Below are 27060 nucleotides of genomic sequence, written 5' to 3' on the forward strand. Positions count from 1 at the left end.
AAAGAAAATGATATAGAAACTGGATTTGAAGTGAGTTTCGAGAACTCAAATGCTGACACTGGAAAATAAACAAAAATCTGGGCACAGCAGATGCCCTGCCCAGCAGATGTGAGGCTTTTAGGTGAGCCTTTCATTGACCACCAATGAAAACCAGTTTGCAAAGTCAGTTACTAAGCACAGTTGTTCTTATAATAAAAATAATTCTTTTATTGAAGTTTCTGAAGTAATTTTAAACATCTCTGATTGATAACATATACACAAATGTGGGAGTATGCTGTACTTTACAAAAAAATAAAGCTAAGGGCTTAAATATACAAAAATGACTTCGGATATAGATCTCTTCTTAAAGTATTCTTTTAACATACACATAATTTATAGCATTTTACATAATGACTTGTGGAAACAAAAACTGTGGCCAATTTAAATCTTACTATTGCATAGGATATGGCCATAACAGTCCCAATGTGAAAAATCGGATGAAGAATATAACATACTTGGAGTTAGTTTTTTTCCCCCTGAATCTCTTTTCTAAGAAGCACAGCATTTCTCTTTCACTCAAACTTCTTTGAGGATTTAACCATTCTTTCTGTAATAACTACTACTGCTTTTGCCAGCTACAATCTGCACAAGTGAAATTAAAAAAGAAAAAAAATTGCTTTGCACATCACCTTCTTCTTTAAAGGATACACTGTATCACGCTTCTCATATTGCACGAACATTCACAACAGATGCTGACAGTATCTGTTAAGTATTGAATCCAAAAGGAAGACCTAGCCTTAAAATTTTTGGTCACTAGTTAGGATTTTTAAAAACATACCAAGATGCTTAAAATACAGGTAAACTAAAAGCTTTTACAGGAGAATGAACCAACCTTCTTGGGATTTAAAACAATATGAAATAACAAAAAAAAAAAACCCTTCCTTTTGCAATCTTGTCACTAGAAAAGTTTCCTTTTTGGTTGGGTTGTGATTTGCTTCTGTCATCAAAATCTATTATTTCAGGTGTTTTGGAGTTCCAAGTGCACCCCGCCTCCTTGGACATAAGCAGCACATTTCCTGTTTTATGATTCCATTATCATTTCCCCCTCATCAGTCTGAATGCAATGCCTCATCATTCCCTTTTAGTTTTCAACGAGGTATATAAGCAGGTTTCCCTGACAGGAAAGTCCCTCACTTGGGTGTCAGAAGTAGCGCATGGTGACATGAGCCAGAAAACTAGCACCCTCAGGCACACACTGTCTCCTTTCGTCTCATTTTGACAACACTGGGGCTCAGCCCACCAAGCCACCACAGGACCTACTCTGCGGTCTGTCACCTTGAACTACAGGTGACTGTCATAGTCAGCAAAGCATCTTCTGGTTCTAGACCAGAAAGCTTAACAACTTGAGACAGGCTCAGTATAGGATGAAATATAGTTATCTTGGTAAATAAGGACTTCTTACCCCTGCATCTCAGTACAGGACGAATTAGGGAAAGACAACAGTTTGGCAAAGGAAGCAGGCAGTAACCAACACAGCCCTAACCTGCTATAATTAAGCACAAGTAGGCTAGTGCTACTGTGTCAAGTGTACTTCATGACTGATTTTCAGAAAGTGAAGCTAGACTCTAAGAACTCAATGAGCTGTATAGGTTAAAACCTGATAAAAAGCTTCTAACTGTAAACAATGGTCTTCCATATTACTATTTCCAGAAATGAGATTTCAGGCCAATAGGACAATGTTCTAGTGTCTTCTTTGGCAGTAAACAGCAAGGCTTTGGATGGAGTAGAGTAGTCACTTCAGAAGGGCAAGGTACAGGGCTCGAGAATACTTCATCTCCCTTTCTTGTTCCATACAGAATATCAAGTCCCTGAGGCAGATTCTTGTGATTCTTGGACGAAGCAACAGTTTGGTGGCTGTCAGGCTGGATGTCCCAGAAGCAAGGCCATCTTTCAAGCTCTACAAAGAAGAGGAGAGAGAGTTCAAATGAGGGCCCTTTCATCGGGGGAAGCCTAGCAATTCTAGCACCCAGAAGCTCACTCTTCTCAAATGAGAGACTCAAGCCTGTGCCCCAGTCGTACAGGCTACTTCACCTAGCTCATGGCCTCATTCGTTCTTTCTCAGGCAGCAGCCTCTGAACTCATCACCCCACTCTCAGGCTCTTCACTCTACTCTCTAGGCCAGACTGTTCCACTTTAATAACCTCACATAAAACTTTTCCAAATGATAGATGCGTTTATTATTTGGATCACGGTGATAATTTCATAGGTGTATGCATGCATAAAAATGCTACCAGATTGCACACTTTAAATACATGTAGGCATTTAGTAGGGCAACAGGAAAAATTTAAATAATAAAAGCCCTGTAAGGCTCAGATCCCACCATGGTATGGTACCCAAATCTTCAAGTGGTTTCCCACTGTCCAGATACTCTCTGAAGAACTTCTGACAGCTTATGTCAAGCACTTTTCACACATTATTTCTTTCCTTTGATACAAAATTGCAGCAAGGTATTTTAGTGCTATTCCTTATCACATGAAGAGAGTTAAGAGAGCTGAAGCAATCTTTTCAAGGTCACAAAGCAAGACAGCACCAAACTCAAATTCTAACTTCATCTAAAGTGAGTGGTGTTTCTCACTATGCTACATCATGAACTTTAACATGTACATAATCACCATCTCACCACCCATTCCTCTTCTTAACTCCAGCCACACACACTGTTCCTCTACAAAGAGAAGCAAACAGTGACAACAAGCCATTCCAAACAATCTACCCATCATGTCCCCTGAAGAATTATCCTTTGTCAACTACCTCACACCATTTGACAAGAATAATTTGCATATGCTTTAACCGTTATTTCTGTCTCCTCTAGAACTTAGTAAAATACAAAGAAAAATACCAATAATCAACAATATTTTCTGAATTTACTGGTTCAAAACAGAAAAGCCAGTATGAATTTTAAAAAAGCAATAAAACCTAATACTCTTGTATTGTTTTCTAAGTACTAATGTCTATGTACTACTACCAAATAAAATTAGAAGAAATGAAAAACACTTCTTAAAGAATAATTTTACAATTCAGAAATCCTTTATTCATTCCTTTTTAATGTTTCAAAAAGCATCAGTTAAGATTGTCAACTGTCCATCCATTCAAAAGATTTATACAAGAAAAGACATGTAACTAAAATGAAGAGCACATCTTCTTTTTTATTACTATCCTATCATCATCATTAAATTTCAATTAATCTTTGAACATTTCTTGTTTTATTTTGATGAAGGGAAGGGAAATTCTTTAAGGTCTCCAAAATACAAAGATCATAGCAAGATCATAGCAAGACTTGGGGGCAACAACTTTGTTAAAAGACACATCCAAGCCAGGTACCAGTGGCTCACGCCTGTAATCCTAGCTACTCAGGAGGCTGAGATCTGAGGATCACGGTTCAAAGCCAGCCCAGGCAGGAAAGTCCATGAGACTCATCTCCAATAAACCACCAGAAAACCAGAAGTGGTGCTGTGGCTCAAATGGTAGAACTCTAGTGTTGAGCTGAAGAGCTCAGGGACAGTGCCCAGGCCCAGAGTTCAAGCCCCAAGACTGATTCCCCCTCCCTCTCCCCCCCCAAAAAAAGACACATCCAATTTCTACACTTACTAGACTAAACTTGTCCACAGGAATATAAGAAACCAACTTCAGGAAGCTCAGGTATTAGAAGAGGGAAAAAGTTTGTTCTCCATTTCACAACTGCTTGGCTACTTGTGCTGAAGTACATCTCCAGTTCTGAGCTCTAAAGGGCTCAGGGTGAAGAATGCAGTCTACACACGTACACACGGTCACCTCTGACTATGGCTAGGTGTGGCATTCAAGTACAAGCAGGTCCATTCTTCTCTGCAGGCATTGTTACTAAGAGGTGGTGCAACTTAGATGTCACCTTAACTACTGTAATTACCACCAAAATATTTTCACAGCATTTTTGCAGGATGGTGAATGATACAGTCACAAGACTCAGTGTACATGTGACAATGGCACTAGAAAACTTGAAGAATCAAGTGGGAATGGGCTGTATGGAGGTGGGGGAGAATGTTGAAAGCATAACACTGATCACAATGCTTTGTATACATAAATGGACATGTTGAATTGAAAAAAATCACACATTAGGAAATAGTAAACACCATTGTCATGAGAGGCAATTTTGTTGTTTACAGGAGTTAATCTGTTTAAAATTACAATACATTTAACTAGAGGCATTTTCATTAGCCATAAATCAGATATATTATTCAAAACCTCAAACTACATGTTTCCTACAGTGAATTTGTATTTTGTATGTATTTTAAAATTAAATGGCTAGATGGCTACTATGTCTTGGCAATTTCATTTCTATGAAGATACTCAGAAATGTCACATTTTAATCAAAAGTGACGTACAAGAAAGTTTAGTTTATTACTCACAATAGCTCTAACTACAAACAATTCTAATGCCTCCTCTTTGTGGAATAAACTAGAATATTTATACAATGGAAGAAAATAGAGTAATAACAACTGGGGAGCATAGACAAATGTCACCAATGTATTGAAGAAAGGCACTCAAAAACAAAGAAATACATTCTTCATGATTCTTTTTCTGCCAAGTTCCTGAAGAAAAAGCTGTAAATGTCAGAATGGAGAGTCTCTCAGTCTCTCTCTCTCTCTCTGTGTTTCAGCCCCAGTCTCTCTCTCTCTCTCTCTCTCTCTCTCCTCCCACTCCCCACCCCCAGTCCTTCTCTCTTTCTCTCAATTCTGGGTATGAACCCAAGGTCTCAAAATTACTAGGCAGTCAACTCCAAATGAATCAAAGACCTCAAAGTCAAAACAGACACCCTGAAAGCAGTACAGGAAGGAATAAGAGAAACTCTAGGGCTCCTTGGCATAGTACGAAATTTTCTTAATAGAAACCTAGAAACACAACAAATCAAAGAAAGGTTGGACAAATAGGATTGCATGAAACTGCAGAGCTTCTGCATAGCAAAGGACATACCTAGCAAGATCAATAGAAAGCCCATGGATTGGGAGAAGATCTTCACTAGCCATACAATGGACAAAGGTCTCATATCTAAAATATACTTGGAACTCAAAAAATTAAATCCCCCAACAACAAATCCTCAAAGAAACAACTGCTCAATATATAAGTGAGCTAAAAAAGAGAAACTTCTCTGAAGAGGAAATAAGAATGGCCAACAGACACATGAAGAAATGCTCAACTTCTCAAGCCATAAAAGAAATGCAAATCAAAACAACATTGAGATTCCACTTCACCCCAGTTAGAATGGTTATAATCAAGAACTCTAATAACAACAGATGCTGGAGGGGATGTGGCCAAAAGGGAACCCTACTACATTGTTGGTGGGAGTGTAAACTTGTTCAATCACTTTGGAAAGCAGTATGGAGGTTCCTCAAAAGACTTCACATAGAGCTCCCCTATGATCCAGCAATCCCCCTTTTGGGCATTTACCCAAACGATCACAAACAAGGCCACAGTAACGCTGCCAGCACAACTATGTTTATCACAGCATTATTTACCATAGCTAAGATATGGAACCAACTCAGACACCCCTCGTAGATGAATGGATCAAGAAAATGTAGTACACACACACACACACACACACAAAATGGAATTCTATGCCTCCATCAGAAAGAATGACATTGCCCCATTTGTTAGGAGATGGAAAGACTTGGAAAAAATTATATTAAGTAAGCCAGGCCCAAAGAAACATAGGTCCTATGGTTTCCCTTATTTGCAATTACTAGTATATGTCTGAGACAAGCAAAAAAGGTCAAAAGCTATGTACATATGACCATATAAGATGATGTTAAGTGAAATGAACCCCAAGATAGGGACACAAGTGGTTTTTTCTTTCTTGCTATTGCTTTTAACATATTTATAATGTACTATGTGATTTTTGAATTTCTTTTGTATGTTCTTCCCCCATGGCATAACCCGTTTTCACTGTATTTGACATCAGTTCCCTTCATCATGTATATGCATTTTTCTAATTTGGGGAGGGGAAGGGAAAAAACAAAATGCTTAAATAGGGATACAGGTTGACCCACTGTAACAATGAGATGTACAAGACACTATGTTGAAAATGAACTTTACAACTTTGTGCATGGGGGGGGGAGGAGTTGGGGAGGTAGGAAGGGAAGGGATGATGGGGGAAAACAAAGGAGGGGGTAAGAATAGGAAATGTACTCATTACCTTACTCACGTAACTATAACCATTCTGTACAATATCTTTACAATAAAAAATATATATTAAAATATAAAAAAATTGCTAGGCAGGTATTCTACTACTTAAGTGGTACCTCCACCATTGGCTGTTTTGTGTGTGTGTGTGTGTAATGGAACTTGAACTCAGGGCCTGTGTGCTGTCTCTGAGCACTGTTTTGCTCAAGTCTTGTGTTCTCCCACTTGAGCCACAGCTCCACTTCCATTTTTTCCCCTTGTTTTGTGGTGCTTAACTGGAGATAAGAGTAACACAGACTTTCCTGCCTAGGCTGGCTTCAAACCATGATCCTCAGATCTCAGCCTCTTATTCATGAGATCTAAGATTCCAGGTGTGAGCCACCAGTGCCTGGCAGTGTCAGCTTTTTTTGTTGTTGTTGATTTGGGGACTTAACTCAGGGCCTGGGCACTATCCCTGAGCCTCTTGGTTCTCCTAGAGCTCAACCACTTGAGCCACACTGCCACTTCCAGTTTTTGAGTGGTTAATGGAGATAAGAGTCTCTGGGGACTTTTCTGCCCAGCTGGCTTCGAACCAGATCCACAGATCTTAGCTAGGATTACAGGCATAAGCCACTGGTGACCAGCTAAGTGCTAGTTATTTTTAAGGTAGGATCTTGCTTCATGCTTGGGCTGTACTTCCTTTGTGTTGCTGATGACAAGCATGCATCAGTGTACACAGTCATTGGTTGAGATGCAGTCTCATAAACTTTTATATCCATGCTGATCTCTAACCAACATTCCTCAATCTCTGTCTCCCAAGTATCAAAAACTAAAAGCCTGACACTTCCTTTTTCTTTTTTTAACTTTTTGTGGGACTGAGGTTTCAACTAAAGGTCTTATGCTTAGTTTAGCCTCCCTGCTTGTCTGATGCTCTCTTGAGCAATATCTTCAATCCTGCTTAAAATTTTTTGTATTTTTATTTATTTTTAATTTCTTATTGTTATTATAAAGGTACAGAGGGGTTACAGTTACATAAGTCATGTGGAGAGTACATTTATTTTTGGGCAGTGTCACTTCAATCCTACTTTTTTGTTAGTTATTTTAGAGATGGAGTCTTGTGGACGGCTGTCTAGGTTGGCTTTGAACTGATTTTCAGACTATAGGTTTCAGTCACTGGTGCCTGGTAATGCTTCTCTCTTGATCTGACTACTGGCTATGTGGCTATGTTCATGATGTGAAAATTCAGAGATCTTATGGTCTGTAGGTGTTTTTTCTTCTTTTTTTTTTAGCATCAATGTTATAATTAACATAAAAATTAAATTGCTAGCAAAAAGTCTCATCTTAGTAGTAAATTATCAAGAGCAAAAAAGGAGAAAAGGAAAGAAATCAGGCAAAATTTAAGTATAAAGAAAAATAGTAAGACTTAATCACCTGATTAAAGAACAAAGGGGTCACAGTTCATGTTTGTCATGTGACAAGCCTGAGGATCCAGGGGACAAAGCCACATTGCAGCTATCAGCACAGGGTTGAAAAGGAGGTCATTCCAACCGGATGCAGCGGAGTGCCTGAGGCAATGTTATAAATGAAACAAACCCCAAGGGTCACTCCACAATCCAGCAGAAATGCCTTCACAAAAGGTGATAGCATTCTCTTTCCTAAATAGTGTCTGACTCAGAAAGTCAATCCTTCTGGAATCTGGACATAAAATAAGTGTCTAGCATCTTTATTCTGTAGCTCATCATTTGTTAAGTTTCACAATGAGTAGGCCAGACTTCTATGCCTCTCAATTATCCACAATAAGGACAGTAGAGGAGCGGGAACAACTCACTGCTGGTTTTAAGCTTCCTCCACTATACTGGCTGCTTTCTCCCAAGCTGACTAGGTTTGATCTGTAGTTACACTACAGTCTCAATGTGCCACAGAGCACTATGTAGCTCATGGATGAGTTGTAAGAACTCCGGCCTTCCCACTCACCTCTCTTTCTATATGAGGCTATTCTTTAATTTGGTTTCTTCACCTGGATGAAAGGAGAGCAAAAAGTAGATGACAAAAATGGTCCGTTTATCTATCATGCACATAGTAGATACCCTAGGAACCTAATCAAATCTAAGCATCAACATTCTCTAACTATAGTTTAAGTGAGCCTCTATTAAAGAAGCAAACTGTACTACTAAACAAAACTTTGTATCTTTATAAAAAAATTTCGGAGCCAGATGCAGGTGGCTCATGTCTGTCATCCTAGCTACTCAGGAGGCTGAGATCTGAGGATCGTGGTTCAAAGCCAGCCCGGGCAGGAAACTCCATGAAACTCTTATCTCCAACAAACCACCAGAAAACTGGAAGTGGTGCTGTAACTCAAGTAGTAGAGCACTAGCCTTGAGCTGAAGAGCTGAGGGACAGCGCTCAGGCCCAGAGTTCAAGGCCCATGACCAAAAAAAAAAATCGGAGAAAAAAATTTCGGGGAAATTATTTTGCTCTTATAGTAAACAACTGAATAGTATTAACTGCCCATTTCAGAGAAGTAGCAATTGGGTATTTCAAAGTAAAACCTTTAAAAAGCTCTTCTGCCTCTTTCTCCATGCTTCCTTAAGTTAGATTACTGCCAGGCAAAGTGAGAGACAGAAGAAACAGCTTTATGAACCCAATGGCTTCATGGATCCTGATGAAGTTCTCTGACTTCAAATGGGCCTCTAGTTTCATGCTAGTCCATGCTAATTCAACTCAGTATTAGCTTGTTACTGGGTACCAGTGATAGGTAAGAAGTTACGCTAGGCTGCAAGGTGATAAATACTAGTTGTTAATTCCATAAACAATTTCAGACAAATTATATCTCTGTGCCTCAGCTTCCTATTCTGCAAACTAGGGATAGCAATGGCAAAAACTGATTAAGATCTATTTAAACTTAAATGGTAACATTATACACTTTATAAGTGTGAGTCTTTATTATCATAATGAATTCATCAGTAGTTGGGAGGCACTGAAAGTTCACAGAAAGAATGTAATTCTAGTTCTCCAGGTTCTCTACCGTTCTCAACTTAAAACCATTTAATTATCCTTCTCATGTCATACTCTTTTAGGCTCTTGCTAAATCATTGCCTAGCCAGTTTAAGAGAAATGATGAATGCTGTTAAACTTCTCATTCCACTCAGTAAACTAGATTATAGTAGACTTTTGAAAAATGCCTAAAGCTAAAAGTAAACTAATAGGCACTTCAGACATGTGGCAGGTAGATGAAGGATATGTACAGGTACACGTAGTTTTTCTTATAACCTTCTGATCAAACTGCAGAAGAGCCAGCTTTTGTTTACAAGACAATCCATCTAAAGTCAGCCACTTTTATTCTATTGCCTGAATGTTAAGACTAATAAAAAACAAATGTGTCCCCGTCTTAACAGTTAATCAAGCACAGAATACCAGTATTTTAAAGAAATATTGTAAAGAATTTAGTGAGAGGCAATGATACACTATCCAGTTTATACTAAGTCCCAATGCCACCCCAATAGAAGTATTAGATTTAGGAAACAGGGAAGAGCAAAATAAAGATACAGATCCAGAACAAACACTGCAAAGATAAGCGGGGCGTGGGTGGTTCACACCTGTAATTCTAGCTACTCAGGAGGCTGAGATCTGAGGATCACGGTTCAAAGCCAGCCCAGGAAATTCTGTGAGACTCTTATCTCCAATCAATGACTCAGAAAACTGGAACTGGCGCTGTGGCGAGTGCTCTTCTTGAGCTGAAGAGCAGAGGGACAGCCCTCAGGTGCAGAGTTCAAGCCCCACAACCAAAAAAAAAAAAAAAAACTACAAAGATAAACAGAAGTGTCTGGATACCTGAGCTTTCTAGGCCTTAAGGGGAACACAAAGCAGAAAATACTGAACTTCGAGATTGACTGCCATCTGCTGGTTCATAAGCAGAACTTCTTTTTTAAGAAAAATTTTTGTTGTAAAGGTGATGTAAAGAGGTTTTACAGTTACATAAGTAAGGCAATGAGTACATTTGTTGTCGAGCACTGTTACCCCTTCCCTCATTTTTCTCCCAGTTTCTCCCCCCATCCCCCAATTGTAAAATTCATTTCCAACATGTCTTATGAGTATCACTGTAGCATTGGTTCACCTTTTGTCCTTTGTTTCACCATTTTGTTATTCCCCTTCCCTTCCCCAAATCAGATAAAGTTTATACAAGACACAGGATAATAGAATTAAAAAAACCAGTGACCACAGATGATAAACCAAAGGAGAAAAAAATCAAAGAAAAAGGAAAACAACAACAATAAAATAAGTAATAGTAGATGCTGGTGGGGATAAGACCAAAAGAGAATGCTACTATACTGTTGGTGAGAATGTTAACTTGTTCAACCATTCTGGAAAGCAGTATGTCCTCAAAAGACTAAACATAGAGCACCTCTATGACCCAGCAATCCCACTCCTGAGCATTTACCCAAACGATCACAAACAAGGCCACACTAAAGCTACCAGCACAACTATGTTTATTGCAGCATTATTTACCACAGCTAAGATATGGAACCAACCCGGGGGGCCCTCAGTAGCTGGATGGATCAAGAAGATGTGGTATATATACACAATGGAATTCTATGTTTCCATCAGAAAGAATGGCATAGCCCCATTGATAAAGAAATGGAAAGACTTGGGAAAAATCATTTTAAGTGAAGTAAGCCAGACCCAAAGAATTGTAGGCTCCCTGGTTTCCCTCATTTGTAACAATTAGTATATGTCTAGAACAGCCCTAGAAGAGGTCACAATAGCTCAACAGCTATGTGCATATGGCCATATAAAATGATGCTAATCGAAATGAACTCTAAGATATGTCAACAAGAGGGTTTTTAGTTGTTTTTAATGTACGACATGAGCAGAACATTTAAAGCAACAGATTTCTCCTTTCTGTTGCCTTCATTATTATTACTTTTGAATTATTTCAGAACATAGGCATCCCTGCCCCTAAATCTCTGTAACTTAAAGACTATTCTGATTACTACACTGGCTTTACTGACCATCAGAGTCACCATATCCATCCTGTCACTACTTGCCTCTGCCACCAAGGATTCTGCTATCCTCAACAAGCTCAAAACACAGCTAGATGGTAGAGATCCTCTGGATCTCTACTCACTGGAGCAAAAGGCTAGCAGAGCTCCTCAAGGATGCTGACGCCTTCTCATAGCTACAATAAAAGGAGTATCCTCTGCACACACTCAGAGGACAGATGTGGTCATCTTACATACAGTCTCTGTAAACAAGTGTTTATATTATATAAATACAATTCTAGTATCTACCTCAATTTCACTTAGTCTACGTCCCCTTTGGGTTAGGCTTCCAGTTAGGCAACCAATCAAAATAAAACTGTTGAAGCCACTTGTAGCTCTAATAACCTTCTGTCAGTAATCTTTGCCTAGTGATTCTAAATCAGTATGTTAGGCCTGACCCAATTTTATGTTCTTTCTACTCTGAAGCTAAATCCTTAGGAACCATTCATTCCCATACCATCTCTCAGGCAACTGCAAGCAAAATCATGTAATTCATTTAGTGTATACCACATTACCTCATGGGCCATACTTTAGTACCTTACCCAAGGCTGGTAGAACCTGAATCTGGTTGTAAGCATACAAGAAATAAGAGATAGTAGGTAAGTCCTGAGAAAGATCAGTCATCCCTTGCAAGGCCACTGCCTTAAGGGAAGCCATAATAGACTCATTAGGAGACAAACTTTCCTCAGAGAGGACTGAACTGAAGGGCCAGCTGCTGATCTATGTCAACACATAGAGATATAACAGGGTCCTGTAATCCCACCTTGACTTTCCCAACAAGAGGAATAGAGGTGAAGTTTCATTTCTATTTTTCAAAATAAAACTGCTATAAAACTCCTCAAAGCTTATAGTAACCAGGAACTATGTAAGAAAAGAGTTTCTGGGAAACTCAGTTCCCGCTTGGCCAATTTGACACAACACAAATTCAACATACCATCTTTTAATTCACTGACATTTAAAAGGCATCTGTTACTATTTGAACCTAGCAGGACTCTAATATGAATCATTTTAAACTCAAACACTAGTGTCATTTTTTTCTTTATTACTGTGAATGTTTACTGTTTTCAGCATACATAACTGGCTCTTTTAAGATTATTTAAGAGATATTTTGGGAAAAGAAAAGATAAGCACATAATGTGCAATTCAACATACTTCCCAGTAAGTTACTAAAGGTAGTTGACAAAAAAGTAAACTTTTAAATCATTGTGGTTACATATACCTGTAATATTAGCACTTGAGAGGTTGAAGCAATAAAGAGTTCAAAGCCAGCTACAGCTATACAGTAAGATCTTTCCCCCAAAAAACCAACAAAACAAACAATCAATTTTTGTTTTGTTTTTGTCCATCATGGGGCCTGAAATCTAGGCCTGGGCGCTGTCCCTCAGCTTTTCAGCTCAAGGCAAGTGCTTTACCACTTGAGCCACAGCACCACTCCCGGCTTTTTCTGCTTATGTGGTGCTGAGGAATCAAACCCAGGGCCTCATGCATGCAAGGCAAGCACTCTACCACTGAGCCAACTTCCCAGCCCTAAACAAATCAATTTTAAACCTTTGGAAAATTTAAAAGACCTAAGTAAATTGGGATGTTTCATTTATGAATTAATACTCACACATTTAGCTAATGTGAACAATATAGAAATCTATCTTAAAATACATTCTTTATATAAAGTAATAAAATGCCCATAATCCCCTGAATGTATATATTTATAGAGAGCATTTAGTGACACATATCTCTTTCAATGTCTCATAGGTCTGCTGTAATAGATAACAATGAACACTTTAGAAAATGATGGTCCCCTGCAACCTGGTGGAAGAGGATGGAAATAAATAAAGAATGGCTACTGACTATGCCCCTTAAGGAAATGAAGATTAAACTTTCCTGTCAAGAGCATTTTAGTTAAATTACTTGTGCACCTTTCCAGACTAAAAAGTCACCTGAAATAGTAAGCAGAGACAATTTTCACTGAGAAATTGTTGCCTCCTAATAGATTTAAGCCTTTGTGTTTTCCAAAATCATTTCAGACTTAATATTTTACTTTTAATCTATCCATATACTAAAGTGATAAAAATACCAAAAACAGTCATAGTAAAGTCAATCATCTCTATATATAATCATTCAAATACTGGTAAGAATTCAACCTGGTTGAAAATATTTCAAAATATATACATTTCTATTATGAAAAAAATTCCTATATGATTTTAGTATTTAAAGAAATGTAACAAGATTCAAGAATTAACCTCAAAGGGTATTTTAGAGGTTGTTCAGCATTTTGTTACCATGTTTCCATTTAGAAATAACCTTACCTTTTAAGAGGGTATGATTGACAGAGATGCAATCAACAAAAAACTGTAGTGATAAATATTTTTAACGAATGATCCTATCTATTGCTAGCAAGGAAACGGGTTCAGTGGTAGAAACTGACACAATGTTTTTAGGAAGCTTATGAAAAATTAGTTATTAAGAGCTGGGAAGTTGGCTCAGTGGTAGAGTGTTTGCCTTGCATGCATGAGGCCCTGGGTTCAATTCCTCAGCATCACATAAGCAGAAAAAATCTGGAAGTGACACTACAGCTCAAGTGGTAGAACGCTAGCCTTGAGCTGAAGAGCAGAGGGACAGCACCCAAGCCCAGAGTTCAGCCCCCACAACCCACAAAAAAAAAGTTATTAAATTACAGGATGTATGCTTTTAGATCCAAAGGTTCTTTTATAAATCAATCCTACAAAATAAGTGAAGTTCATGAAGACATTGTATGTTCATTCTTTATTACAAATATGTAAAAATATTCTAAGTGCCTACTGATGGATCAGTGAATTGTGGCACAAAAGTATGAGACAGAAGAAAATGTCTATGATAGTAAGCTATACGTTTTAGATTGATAAAGGATATTCAGACACCTGGTAGAACATGTTTTAGAATTATAGAACACCAGAAAAGATTAACCTAAAGCAGCAGGTTCAATAGAGATAGAACATTCACCATCAGCAAGTAGACAAGGGTTATCTAATACATTGAATAGCTAGATAAAAACAGAAGAACAGGGCTGGGAAGGTGGCTCAGTGGTAGAGAACTTGCCTTGCATACTCGAGGCCCTGGGTTCGATTCCTCAGCACCACATAAGAAAAAAGCCGGAAGTGGCACTGTGGATCAAGTGGTAGAGCGCTAGCCTTGAGTTGAAAAAGCTGAGGGACAGCGCCCAGGCCCAGAGTTCAGGCCCCACGACCGGACCAAAAAAAAAAAAACAAAAAAACAGAAGAACAAAGTTGCACTGTCTTCTGAAGCCGAGTTATCCAAGTTCTCATATCCCTGGACTTCAAAGCCCCAAGTTGTTACTCAACAACTTAAATCATCAGTCTATCTCCTCCATCTGCCCTTCCTCTATTCTCAGGCCTCCTTATCTTGAAATATAAACTACATCATTGGCTTCCCTGGTCTTCAAGCTTGACAACTCAGACTGAATTATATCACTAGCTTCCTGGGTCTTTAGGATATGGCACTTTTCAACCTTCATAATCGTGTGGGTCATTTTCTATTAAAAATTCGTGTTACCTGGGGCTGGGAAATGGCTTAGTAGTAGAGTGCTTGCCTAGAATGCATGAAGTCCTGGACTGAGAAGGTGGCTCAGTGGTAGAGCGCTTACCTTGCATGCCTGAGGCCCTGGGTTCGATTCCTCAGCACCACATAAGCAAAAAAAAGAAAAAAGCCGGAAGTAGCGCTGTGGCTCAAGTGGTAGAGTGCTACCCTTGAGCAAAAGCAGCTCAGGGACAGTGCCCAGGATGAGTTCAATCTCCAAGACTGGCAAAAAAAATATCCTATTACTTAGCTCTATACATTGTATTGTTTCTCTTGTGAAATCTAGGTAAAACAACGTCCAAAATACAATGCTCAACTGGCAGCACAATATTTCTAGAATGATCTCAGTGTAGTGGTTGGTTATGAGCACAGACAAAATGTCTGGTGTTGTATCTTTGGTTCCTCTATCTTAATAACTGTGCAAATTTAGAAAAACCATTTTATATCTTCAATTTTCATTAAAAAACAACTGTATGATCTTAAAACAGAGTCGTAAGGCAAAAATAGAAAAGCAATATATTCTATTTTCTTTGTAACAAACAGTAAACCACCTTTGTACAAAGTTAAAAAGCTTAACAGAATCAAGAATTAAACTCAGAATCACAAATGGACTTGTCATATGTGCTGCAAAGATTTTCCTGCCAAGCAAACATTTACCAGAATTTGTTGTAATGTTACTAAAATAGAAAACATATCAGGAATTTAGACATCTCCAAGCACATTATAATAATATTATAAATAATGGCTGTGGATGAAAACAACTACACTTATTTTTTGTCACAAAATAAAGATTTGTTAACAGCCTATTTATATGAATAGGCTTAATAATGAAATAATACACTCCAATTTAAGTAAGATATTTATACTCACACACTAACAAAAATAAAGAGTGCTTCTAGCTCATCTTGTGATAGAAACAAAAATTTCTCTAATGGACTTTTTTTTGTTTTGATGCCTGTCCTGGAGTGTGAACTCAAGAGTCTGAGCACTGTTGGTGAGCTTATTTTGCTCAAGACTAGCACTCTACCACTATAGTTACAACTCTACTTTTGGCATTTTTGGTAGTTTACTGGAGATAAGAGTCTCATGGACTCTGTCTGGGTTGGCTTCAAATCATGATTGTCAGATCTCAGGCTCCTGAGTAGGTATAAGTGTGAGTCACTGGTGACCAGCTTTACTAAACTATTTTAGTTTTCAAGGTTCAAAGCCAGCCTGAACAGAAGAATCTATGGCACTTTTCTCCAATTATAACAAAAATTTAGTCTAGATGTGTACCTTAATTGGTAGATGTCAGCTTTGAGCAAAAACCCCAAGCAAGGCCCTGAGTTGAAAGCTCTAGTACCAACACATACAAAAAAATATGCTTAACTATACATTTTAAAAATTATAATTTTTTCAAAGGGTTTGGGTGTTAAAACATGGTCAAATAGACATAGACAAGCTAGGAATGTTGGTCAGCAGGAGACAATTTGGTTAGCATCTGTGAGGCCCTGGTTTGATTCTTAGGGCACTCTTACTCCCCAAATAAATAAGAAGATATACACCAGTAGAACATCCTTCTACATTGTCCTATGTAGAAGCCAATAGACATATATGGGTACTAAAATTCATTTTAACTTAAAAGTACGAATTTATTTCTTCTATCACCGAGCTCAAGAGCTCAACAGCCATATGTGGCTACACATTGCAGACACAACATATTTTCAAAATCATAGAAAAACTATTAAACTTGGTTCAAAGTATAAGGAAATGACTCAAATACATGTGGGAATTAGAAGACAATACAAAGTTAGATACAACAAAGGGAGCATTGTAAATAAATGAGTTAATAACTATAGAGTAAATGATGGAACAATTTACTAGCTTGAATGAGAATGCTGGGGGAGGGATAGAAGGTACAAAACTGAATTCCTATTTTTTCTTTTTCCTTTTTTTTTTCCTCCCCTATTCTTGACACAGTCTTGCTATGTAACCCAGGCTGGGCTTCAGCTGGCTATATATTACAGGCTAGCTTTGAAGTTGCAATCTTCTTGCTTCTGTCTCTACCCCTGAATGCTAGGATTATCGGTCTGGCCCATACTTCAACTTTCATTCAAAGATCCAGGAAATAAAGCTAAATCCGTATTTCAACTCTTACTCTAAAGAAATGCTACATAAAGGTCTAAGGATCTGGGCTCAAACCCTACCACAAAACAAACACACATGCTCCATGAATCAAAGACATATACCTAAAAAGTTAAATAATAAAAGTAATAGTACATTTCATCCTTATTTAAAAGGGGCTTTCTAGGTGGGCATGGTGGTACATGTTTATAATCTTAGCATACTAAGGCAAGATTTCCAGCTGCAGGCCAGCTGGGGGATAGGGATACTCTGTCTTCAAACAAGACAAATAAAAATAATAATAATAATAAAACAAGCTAGCTCAGTGCTTCAGCCTATGATCCCAGCTATTCACAGGCTGAGCTCTGGAAGATTATGATTCAAAGCCAGTCTGGGAAGAGAAGTCCATAGAATTCCATCTCCAATTAACCAGACAAAATCCAGACTAAATGCATGACTCAAGTGGTAGAATATTAACAAGAAAGTGAAGCAAGAATTAGGCCTTAAGTTTAAACCCTGATATTATTAAAACAAAAAAGTAAAACACAGCATAACAAAGCAAATCAAAGAAGAAAAAAAAAACGGTTTTCTTAAGTTGTGATGATGAAAATGGAAGAATGGTTATTTTAAGGAACAATTAAAGCCTTCAGACATAAAGCTAAAAAATGCTAGAGAAAATAGCCCAGAGAAACTGAAAAGAAAATGAGTGAGAGATTTCCATATATTTAATCAATTGAACAATGTAACTCAGTGAGATGCAGGAAAAATTAGAGTACACTGAATATGCATGTGAAAAATTGTTTCATTTACCAATAATACTACTAAAATTGCATTTTTCACCAGAGATGGAAAAGATAATAAACAGTATTAATGGAAATATAAAAAAATAAGGTCTATGTAAAAACTGACAACAGCTTTTTAGAAGGTAAAACTCATCAACAACTAAAAACAAAAAAAAAAAAAAAAGAGAAGAAATTGAGGGCTGGGGAGGAGGCTCAGTGGTAAGAGCGCTTATCTTGCATGCCTGAGGCCCTGGGTTCGATTCCTCAGCTCCACATACGCAAAAAGAAAAAAGCTGGAAGTGGTGCTGTGGCTCAAGTGGTAAAGCGCTAGCCTTGAGCTGAAGAGCTGAGGGACAGCGTTCAGGCCCAGAGTTCAGGCCCCACGACCAGACCAAAAAAAAAAAAGAAATTGAGTGTAGGATTTGCTGAAAAATAAACTAAAAGGTGAAAACTTAGCCCCAAAAGTAAATATAGATATATAAATCAAACAATGTCAGACATAAATTGATGGATGTTGAAGTGGAATGGCAGATAGTAGAGGTTCTACATGTTTTTCATTAAGTTTTCTCAGTGTGCATATTCCTTAACTCAACAGTATTAATTTCACTTATAATTACACTATATATACACACTATAATTTAAATACAAGAATATTCTCTGAAGCAATGAAGAAAAACCTAGACCTAAATTGTTCACTGGAGAATTTGTTGAATAAATTGTGACTCATCTAACCACTGCCATGACCCATACTTGAAAAGTTTAAAAATAAATTATATGAGGTAGACTGTGAATAAGGTTTGATCACACTGAAATTTAAAAATGTAGTTTTGTCAAAAGAAATGAAAATATCACCTGATGTAGAAGAAATATTGTATAGTCAAAGCTCATAGAATTCACAAACTTTATAGACCATGATAATGACAATTTGCCTTGTGAAGGTTAAAATGTGTTTGTGACTTTAAATATCACTATTCCACAATACTGTGAAATATATGAAATTAATGTAATCACCTAATTTCAATTAAAAAAAAGCACTGGCATGAAAGCTGTACTCAAAAAACAATGTAGCTTTGTGAAGGCACATCAGATATGTATCTATGTTCATAACAAATTTCTGAAAGGATATCCAAAAAGTGTAACAGTGAGTACATCTGACTGGGGAAGAGAATGAAGAGACTATCACTTTCACAGAGGTAGAACTGGACTTTCATCTATTTAGGTGACTGACAGTCATTTAGGAACTGACAATGCTACAGGCTAATGTTGGTGAGGAGCTGCTTCAAAGTACATTTAGACTTTATGGAGCACAATTAAAGAACTACTGCTCTTTTATTGCTAACCCCAGCCCTAGGATCTTACTATACACTATACCTCTATCTCAGCCGATAATTCATTCGTCCATACCAAAGTTATAGTGCTTTCTCAAATCATTACTCTCAAGACACAAGAAATATTCTTTATTGATATTAATCAAACAACTCAAATTTATAACTTGACAAGAAAATATTCACACAGGAATAAAAGAACAATTAAATTATACAAATAAACTCCATGCTCAGAAGAAGATAAACTGGTATGAGAGGGTTCATGGAAGAAATAAGAGGGCAGACTGAATCTTAATAGAAGAGCCAGGTGTAGACAAAGGAGAGAAGATTAAATAAAAATTTGAGCAAGAACACTCATAGCCCAAGTGCCAATGACTCATGCCTGTAATCCTAGCTGCTCAGGAGGCTAAGACCTAGAACTCAGTTCTCAGCCAACATGAGCAGAAAAGTTCCTAAGACTCCATCTTCAATCAATCAGCAAAAATCCTGGCTGTTAGTGTGGATCAAGTGGTAGAGTGCCAGCCATGATCAAGCAAGCCAAGGAAGTTAGAGGCCCTTTGAGTTCAAGCACAGACAGTGACAAAAAATACAAAGAAATAAAATCTAAAATAATGACTCAGTACAATAAAGATTGGAGCTATAAAGTACGAAATAAATAACAAGTAGGAATAAAATGGAAAAGAAGCCTCTTAAAAACCTGGGGAAAGAAAAGACTTAATAAAGTTGTCAAAAAAAGAGTTTTATTTAAGGAGAGTTTGGCAGCAATAGCATTTAGAATAAACTGTTTCCATGTCTTCTTTTACATGCTTCTTTTTGAATTTTTTATATGAAAAATAAAATAAACACTATATCATTACCTCACTTCCAGATTCTAATGGTCTTTTCTTCCGTGGTCCAATAGCTGCAAGGGCTGTAAGATTAGCATCTCTGTGCTGTATCTGGGCAAGCTCCAATTGCTGTAACTGGAAGATGGAGAAAAAAAAAGAAAAGCAGTCAATGCTTATACAATCATGTTCACACAAATATTATAATATTTGTATATTCTCCCCTGAGTAAAGTTATAGTATGAAGTAAATACTCCATTCTCTTACAACTAAGGGTACTTTTCTTGATTTTTTGACTCCATACACTTAGTATGAAACCTTTATGCTGAATTTTAGGCTAGGACAATTACTGGATAGAAGACAAAGAAGTCATTTCAAGTGTAAGGTGAGCAGAAAACTGGACAGACTGGATAAACTCCAATCTTTTCAGATTAAAAGAAAATTACAGGGCTGGAAAGGTAGCTCAGTGGTAGAGTGCTTGACTTGATGCATGAGCCCTGGGTTCAATTCCTCTGCACCAAATATGCAGAAAAAGCCGGAAGTGGTGCTGTGACTCAAGTGGTAGAACACTAGTCTTAAGGTGAAGAGCTGAGGGACAGCGCCCAGGCCCTGAGTTCAGGCCCCATGACTGACAAAAACAAAAAACAAACAAAAAAAACAAAAACAAAAAAAAAGAAAAAACAAACAAAAAAGAAAAAGAAAAAAGAAAATTATCATAGCCAAGCATTCTCATTTTAAAATTTATAACATTCCTTGTTTGCAAATAGAAATTATGGATTTGCTTTCAATTTACTATCTACAGGAAAAATCGAAATTATTTTGTTGTGTAGTGTAGTTATCATCATATTTAGTACAGAATGCCCAAACGTACAAAGAAGAATTTTTAGTATTTGGGTGAGATTATTCAGGGGTACAGATAAAAGATAACCTTATGAAAAGGCAGAGCAAGCATCACTTCATCGAAACAGCTAATTAAGTTTTTTTTTAAGGCAGACTAAAAATAAAATACCACCACTACCTAGGTCCATAAGTTTCTCTAGAAAAGGATTAGTGTTTAAACCTTATCAAAAGTTTATGATTACAAAAGGAAAGGGGAAAATTGATAATGGTTGATAGTCACATAGTATCAACATGATCAACTAAAAAGTAACTTGTGGAGAAAACTTATATGTAAAACATAAACATTAGGGGCTGTGGAGGTGGCTCAGTGGTAGAGCGCTTGCCTTGCATGCATGAAGCCCTGGGTTTGATTCCCCAGCACCACATAAGCAAAAAGAAAAAAGCCGGAAGTGGCGCTGTGGCTCAAGTGGTAGAGTGCTAGCCTTAAGCTAAAAGAGCTAAGGGACAGCGCCCAGGCCCAGAGTTCAGGCCCCACGACCGGACCCAAAAAAAAAAAAAAAAACCACATAAACATTATTTTAAAAAAGAGTAACAACCTCTGGTAGAGTGGCTCAAATGGCACACCTGCTTAGCAAACTTCAGGTGCTGAGCTCAGAGGCCAATGAAGTATTTAAATAAGCAAGCAAGCAAACAAGGAAATAAATAGAACAAAAATCAACTTTTAAACATACATTGGAACACAACTTCCAAGAAAAAAAGCAGGATGAAAGTAGAATCATTTGTGGTGAAGTATTCAGTCTCACAGAGTTATTCACATAACATAAGATAATCTCTAGGAAGGATAGTGGCATGGACCTGAAACCTCAGCTCTTAAGAGGTTGATGCAGGAGAATCCTGAGCTCATTTCAAATTTTTAAAAATCACTTCTGATTGTCTGAATATTGGTAAAAAAAAAATGAATATGCACCAGTAACTAAGTCTTTAATAAAGCAGAATGACTATGATTTGAATGTTTGTATCCACTCAAAATTCTAATGTAGAAACCTTAACCCCCAAGATGATGACAGAAGGACATGAGGCCTTTGAGAGATGATCAGGTCAAGGCAGAGGAACTCTCACAATGGGAGTTGAGCCATTAGGAAAGAGGCAGGAAAGACACTTTTCTCCTTTTGCCGCACTAGAACAAGAGTGTGGATCCTCACCATGTGCTGATTGGCTGTCACCTTGACTTTGGAATTCCCAACCTCTAGAACTGTGAGAAATAAGACTCTTTTGAAAACACACTGCCCAATATATTTTGTTATAGCCTGACCATATCTGGAAAATAATTATCTAAAGAAAATGAACTGAGAGCCATTTTCTATTTGTTTCACAAATTTTTGGACAGTGTTTCTTATAAATAGTATAAAAAGTGTTTCCAGAAGTTGTAAGATCTTTTGTTGCTGCTGGCTTTTTAATTGTATTTTTTAATAAAAAAATGTGAGCGGCTACAATCTACAATTTCTAAGTGACGTCTGTACTCCTCCCTCTCCAAAAAAAGATTTTAGTCATGCAGCACAAATCAAACAACAAAAAGCACAAGTTCCTCCCAGTAATGGCAGATAGTTGCACCAAATCCCAGGTACCTAAGTTCATTCATGTCTTCCAATTCCTTACCCAGGTAGTAAAAAATTTTCACCCACTCAGCAAATTATACTTTGGTATTCTGAATTTTCAAATACAATGCTGCAAGCAAATCTACATCTACCACAACATAAACATTATAATTTTAGCTGACCCTGTAACTAATAAACTTTCTCAAAAACCACATAATTTAACCAGCACAAAACAAAGCAATCAGACATTTAACTAGAACAGAGAAAGTTCTGGGCATAAATATAGATGGAGGTGGCATCAAGTTTAGCTTAGTAAATCATATATCTGTAGTATTTGCATGTGTCAGGACACAAAATGCTCATGAAAGAATAAAAAAATAAATAACATGAAGTTTATATACTGTATGATCAAACACAATAAAGATTTTAATGCCTCCAAATTGATCTATAGATTTAATAAAGTACTGACAAAACATTTTGAAAATATGGGTTATTTCTGAAGTTTATATGGGGGTTTAGGGATATAACTCAGTGGAAGAGCACTGATCTAGCATGTAATAAGGCATTGGGAATAATATTTAGCCTTGCAAAAATGAATAAATAATAAACTATGGAAACAAAAAGGAAGTAGAAAATCTAAATTGATCTTGAATAAAAGGTATCAAGCTAAAATTGTGGCTCATACCTGTAATCCCACTACTTGGGAGGCAGGAGAGGAAGATCAGTTCAAAACCAACTCAGGCAATAAAGTTAGCAAGACAGTTATCTCAAAGATCAAGCTGGCCATGGTAACCTGTGCTCGTATTCCCAATTACTTGAAAGGTTGAAGTGGAAGTATCACTTCATCTCAGTAGTTGGGAGACATTCTTGGCAACAATGAAACTCTGTCTTAAAACAAGAAAAGGCAGTAGGGTTTTAAAATGTAAAAAAAAAAACCAAAAAACTCTACCTAAACCAAGCCCTGGTGGCTCATACTTGTTATCGTAGTTACTCAAGAGGCTGAGATTCAAAGCCAGACCAAGCAGGAAAGATCCATGAGACTCTTATCTCTAATTAACCACCAAAAAGCCAGAAGTGGAGCTGTGGCTCACGTGATAATAGTGCCAGGCTTGAGTGAAAAAGCCAAGGGACAGCACACAAGCCAAATTCAAACACCAAAAATACTAGCACCAAACAGAGAGAGAGAGAGGGAGAAAGAGAGAGAAGCAGAAAGAGAGAGAGAGAGAGAGAGAGACCGAGAGAAAGAGACAGAGAGAGAGAGAACAAAGAAAACACATTCATCTGACTAAAGAAGACCTCCCTCTAGCCGGGCGCCGGTGGCTCATGCCTATAATCCTAGCTACTCAGGAGTCTGAGATCTGAGGATCGAGGTTCAAAGCCAGCCTGGGCCAGAAAGTCTATGAAACTCTTATCTCCAATAAACCACCAGAAAACCGGAAATGGCGCTGCTGTGGCTCAAGCGGTAGAGCTCTTGCCTTGAGCTGAAGAGCTGAGGGACAGTGCCCAAGCCCAGAGTTAAAGCTCCATGACCGACCAAAAAAAAAAAAAATCCCCTCTTAGTTAATTAGAGATAAGAGTTTCATGGGCTTTCCTGCCAGGGCTGGTTTTGAATCATTATCCTCAGCTCTCAGCCTCCTGAGTAGCCAGGATTACAGAAATGTGCCACTAGCCTCATTAAATTCGCTGTAAGTGCTTCTATCTCTACTATGTACTGAAAGAGACTGTAAAGTGGTGGGGATTCTTCTGTGAATGTTTGGTAGAATTTTCTAAGTAAATGATGGATTAAAACCTCTGAAACTATAAGCCAAAATAATTTCTTTTCTTATTTTAAATGGCTTATCTCAGATACCTTGTCAAAGCAATGGAAAACTAGGATACCTATCTTCCAGAAAATGGAGTATTTCTAGTTCACAATTAAACACAGTTATTATAATTTGAATCTGTCCTTTGCCTCTCCTTTACTCTGTTTTGGGTATGCTGTTGGGAGAGCAGGCTCTGTAACATGCTTCTGTAGTCACAGCGATATGCTTCACCACTGGCCCAGATTCAACAGAGCCAAGTAATATGGACTAAAACCTCTGAAACAATGAGTGAAGAAATCTTCCTCTCTTAAAAAAGTTGTTTTGTTCAGAGCAGCAAAAAGTCTGTCTGCTACAGACACTGTTAACATTTGGCTTAAACTTAATACTTATGAATTGTGTTAAGGGTTAGTTGTTTATGCTAAATATAAGACTTTAATCCCCCCAACACTACCCTTTCCTAAAATGTCATGCTTGTACTACTCTTTTTCCTTCCTTTTTTACTTGCCTTCAGGTCTTGGGAGGGGAAAAAACAAAACAAAACCAAACTAAACTAAAAACAACCTAAAGGTCCACAGCCAGTCCAGTAGCCGTCCATAACTAGTACTTCTAAACTACTGGGTTTTTTCTTTAGTGTTTCAACTTTCTCTAAATTATGACAACTTAGTATAAATAAGCAAAAACTTTGTTATTATATTCACTTTAAATATAAAATACTAAGGTGCATGGATGTGGTGGTGAACACTTATTGTCTCAGTTACTCAGGCCAACTTGGGCTAAAAAACTGTGAGACTCTCATCTCAGTAAGCTGCATGTGGTAGTGTACAAATGCCCTCCCAGTTACAATGGGAAGATAAAATACGAACAGACCAGCGTGGGCAAAAAGTGAGACCTTATCTCAAAAATATCCAAAGCCAAAAGAGCTGGAGTTGTGGTTCAAGTGGTAGAGAACATGCCTATCAGAATTCAAACCTGTACCCAACAGAGCTAAGTTGAGTCCAAAGTGGTAACTTCCTATCTCTCTACCAAGAGAGTGGTATGTCTTTTATGACACACAGATCTCACACCTCCCACCACAAACAAACTCATACTTTGTGAAAAAGTGGGTGGGAAACTTTATGTGATGAGCAAGGGAAAGGTTGGGTAGGAGGTGGAGACAGAACAATGGCTGATGCTGATTAAGATGCATTGTACACATAAATGGACATTTAAAATGTGAACCTCTTATACAGTCATTTGTAAATTTTTAAAAAAGAAATATGTTTTTCATAATGACTGTTAGAATGTACTTTTATTGACAAGTTTTCTTTCCCCTATTTAATGTTCCACCCATTTTGGAATATGAAGAGCCAGCATTTAATTTAAATATAAATTACTATAATTTAATGGTTATCTTTAACTACCATGTTTCACTAATTCCATTATCTTTTCAAATTTCACTTCTAAAATATACCTTGGCTTTTTTATACCTCAATGATACATTTTCTAACCAGTAATGAGTCTTATGATCAAGTACTTTATTTCTTGCACAATAATACTTTCATGGAGAGTTGTACCTAGTGTTTTTATATACCATAATTTCTTTAAGGAAAATTTCTAAATACTTTAGGCTACATGTTTCCTAATTTGCTATGTATAGTAATTATTTCACATTACTTATTCTTCTGCCTAGTTCCTACTACATGTTGCTATATAAAGTTAATGTGCCATTAGGTACATTCTTATATGCCCCTTTACTGTCTGATAAAATGTGAAAGTTGAAATGCCAGAAATGTTCAAAAGAAAGTAAATGATTTTTTGTCTCTGCACAGATGCAGTGAACTCACATTTCCCTAAGGAGAAAAAGAAATACAAAAGAACATAAAAGTCATAAAATACAAAACAGATCTTTAAGAAATTAGGATGTTAGAACTTCAGGGTCAGATAGCTTGCTCTACAGAATTCTGGATAATGTGATAAGAAAGGAAAACACTAAGGAATAGACGTTCATCTAGGACATACAACACACATTTGCTGTGTTGTGCAGCTGCACTGCACAAAGATGTGCTTGCTTGTTTGAAGTTAAAAATTTGGCAATTTGTAATGTATTTTAATTTTCCACAAACAGATGGTGAAATAGAAGAACATTAACATTTACATTTCAGGAAATGTATGAAAATTTAAAAATGCAGACTTTGAAAACATTAAAACTTCAAAGTGGGTACAGTACTGAGGTTTGAACTCAGAAACTCACATATGTTAGGCAAGCTTTCTGTAAAAAACAAACAAATGGGGCTGGGAAGGAGGCTCAGTGGTAGAGTGCTTGCCTTGCATGCTTGAGGCCCTGGTTTCGATTCCTCAGCACCACATAAGCAGAAAAAAAAAAAGCCAGAAGTGGTGCTATGGCTCAAGTGGTAGCGCGCTAACCTTGAGCTGAAGAGCTGAGGGACAGCGCCCAGGCCCACAGTTCAGGCCCCACGACCAGACCCCACCCCCCAAAAAAAAGGACTGGGAAGGAGGCTCAGTGGTAGAGTGCTTGCCTTGCATGCTTGAGGCACTGGGTTCCATTCCTCAGCACCACATAAGGAGAAAAGGCCAGAAGTGGTGCTGAAGAACTGAGGGACAGCACCCAGGCCCAGAGTTCAGGCCCCATGACATGTTTTTGGTACTGGGGATTGAACCCAGGACTTTTGCCTTCCTAGGCAAGCACTTTGCCACTGAGCTACATCACAGCCCTAAGAAGGCTTTCTATAGCAGGGCCATATCTCTATCCCAACATGTTCTTTTTATTCTTTTATTTTTCCCCCTCAGGCAAAAAATTCAACAGGGGGAAAGAAGAGCCTTTAAAATAAAATGGTTGAGTTACAAAGATATTCACAGACATTTTGCCAGACAAAAATAAGGTTTTCAAATACACAAATAACTTGTCAAATCAGCAAGAATAGCATACACCAGGAACACCTCAACAGATCTGACAGTAAGCTGGAGGCAAACCTAAAAGCAGCCCAATTTCTAAGTGCCAAATGAGAATGACAA

General features: G+C 37.6%; 1 protein-coding gene across 1 annotated transcript in view; it reads right to left on the reverse strand.

Annotated features, from left to right (window-relative positions):
* Positions 1-227: 227 nt before the first annotated feature.
* Positions 228-27060, reverse strand: part of Taf4b (TAF4b RNA polymerase II, TATA box binding protein (TBP)-associated factor, 105kDa) — a 110817-nt gene continuing 83984 nt past the window's right edge. Inside the window, 2 exon segments of the mRNA XM_013014811.1 lie at positions 228-1936; positions 19845-19949. Coding sequence (XP_012870265.1) covers positions 1772-1936; positions 19845-19949 — 270 coding nt within the window. The 3' untranslated portion in view covers positions 228-1771.

This window comes from Dipodomys ordii, unplaced genomic scaffold (genome assembly GCF_000151885.1).
Source record: "Dipodomys ordii isolate 6190 unplaced genomic scaffold, Dord_2.0 Scaffold25, whole genome shotgun sequence".
Taxonomy (NCBI): domain Eukaryota; kingdom Metazoa; phylum Chordata; class Mammalia; order Rodentia; family Heteromyidae; genus Dipodomys; species Dipodomys ordii.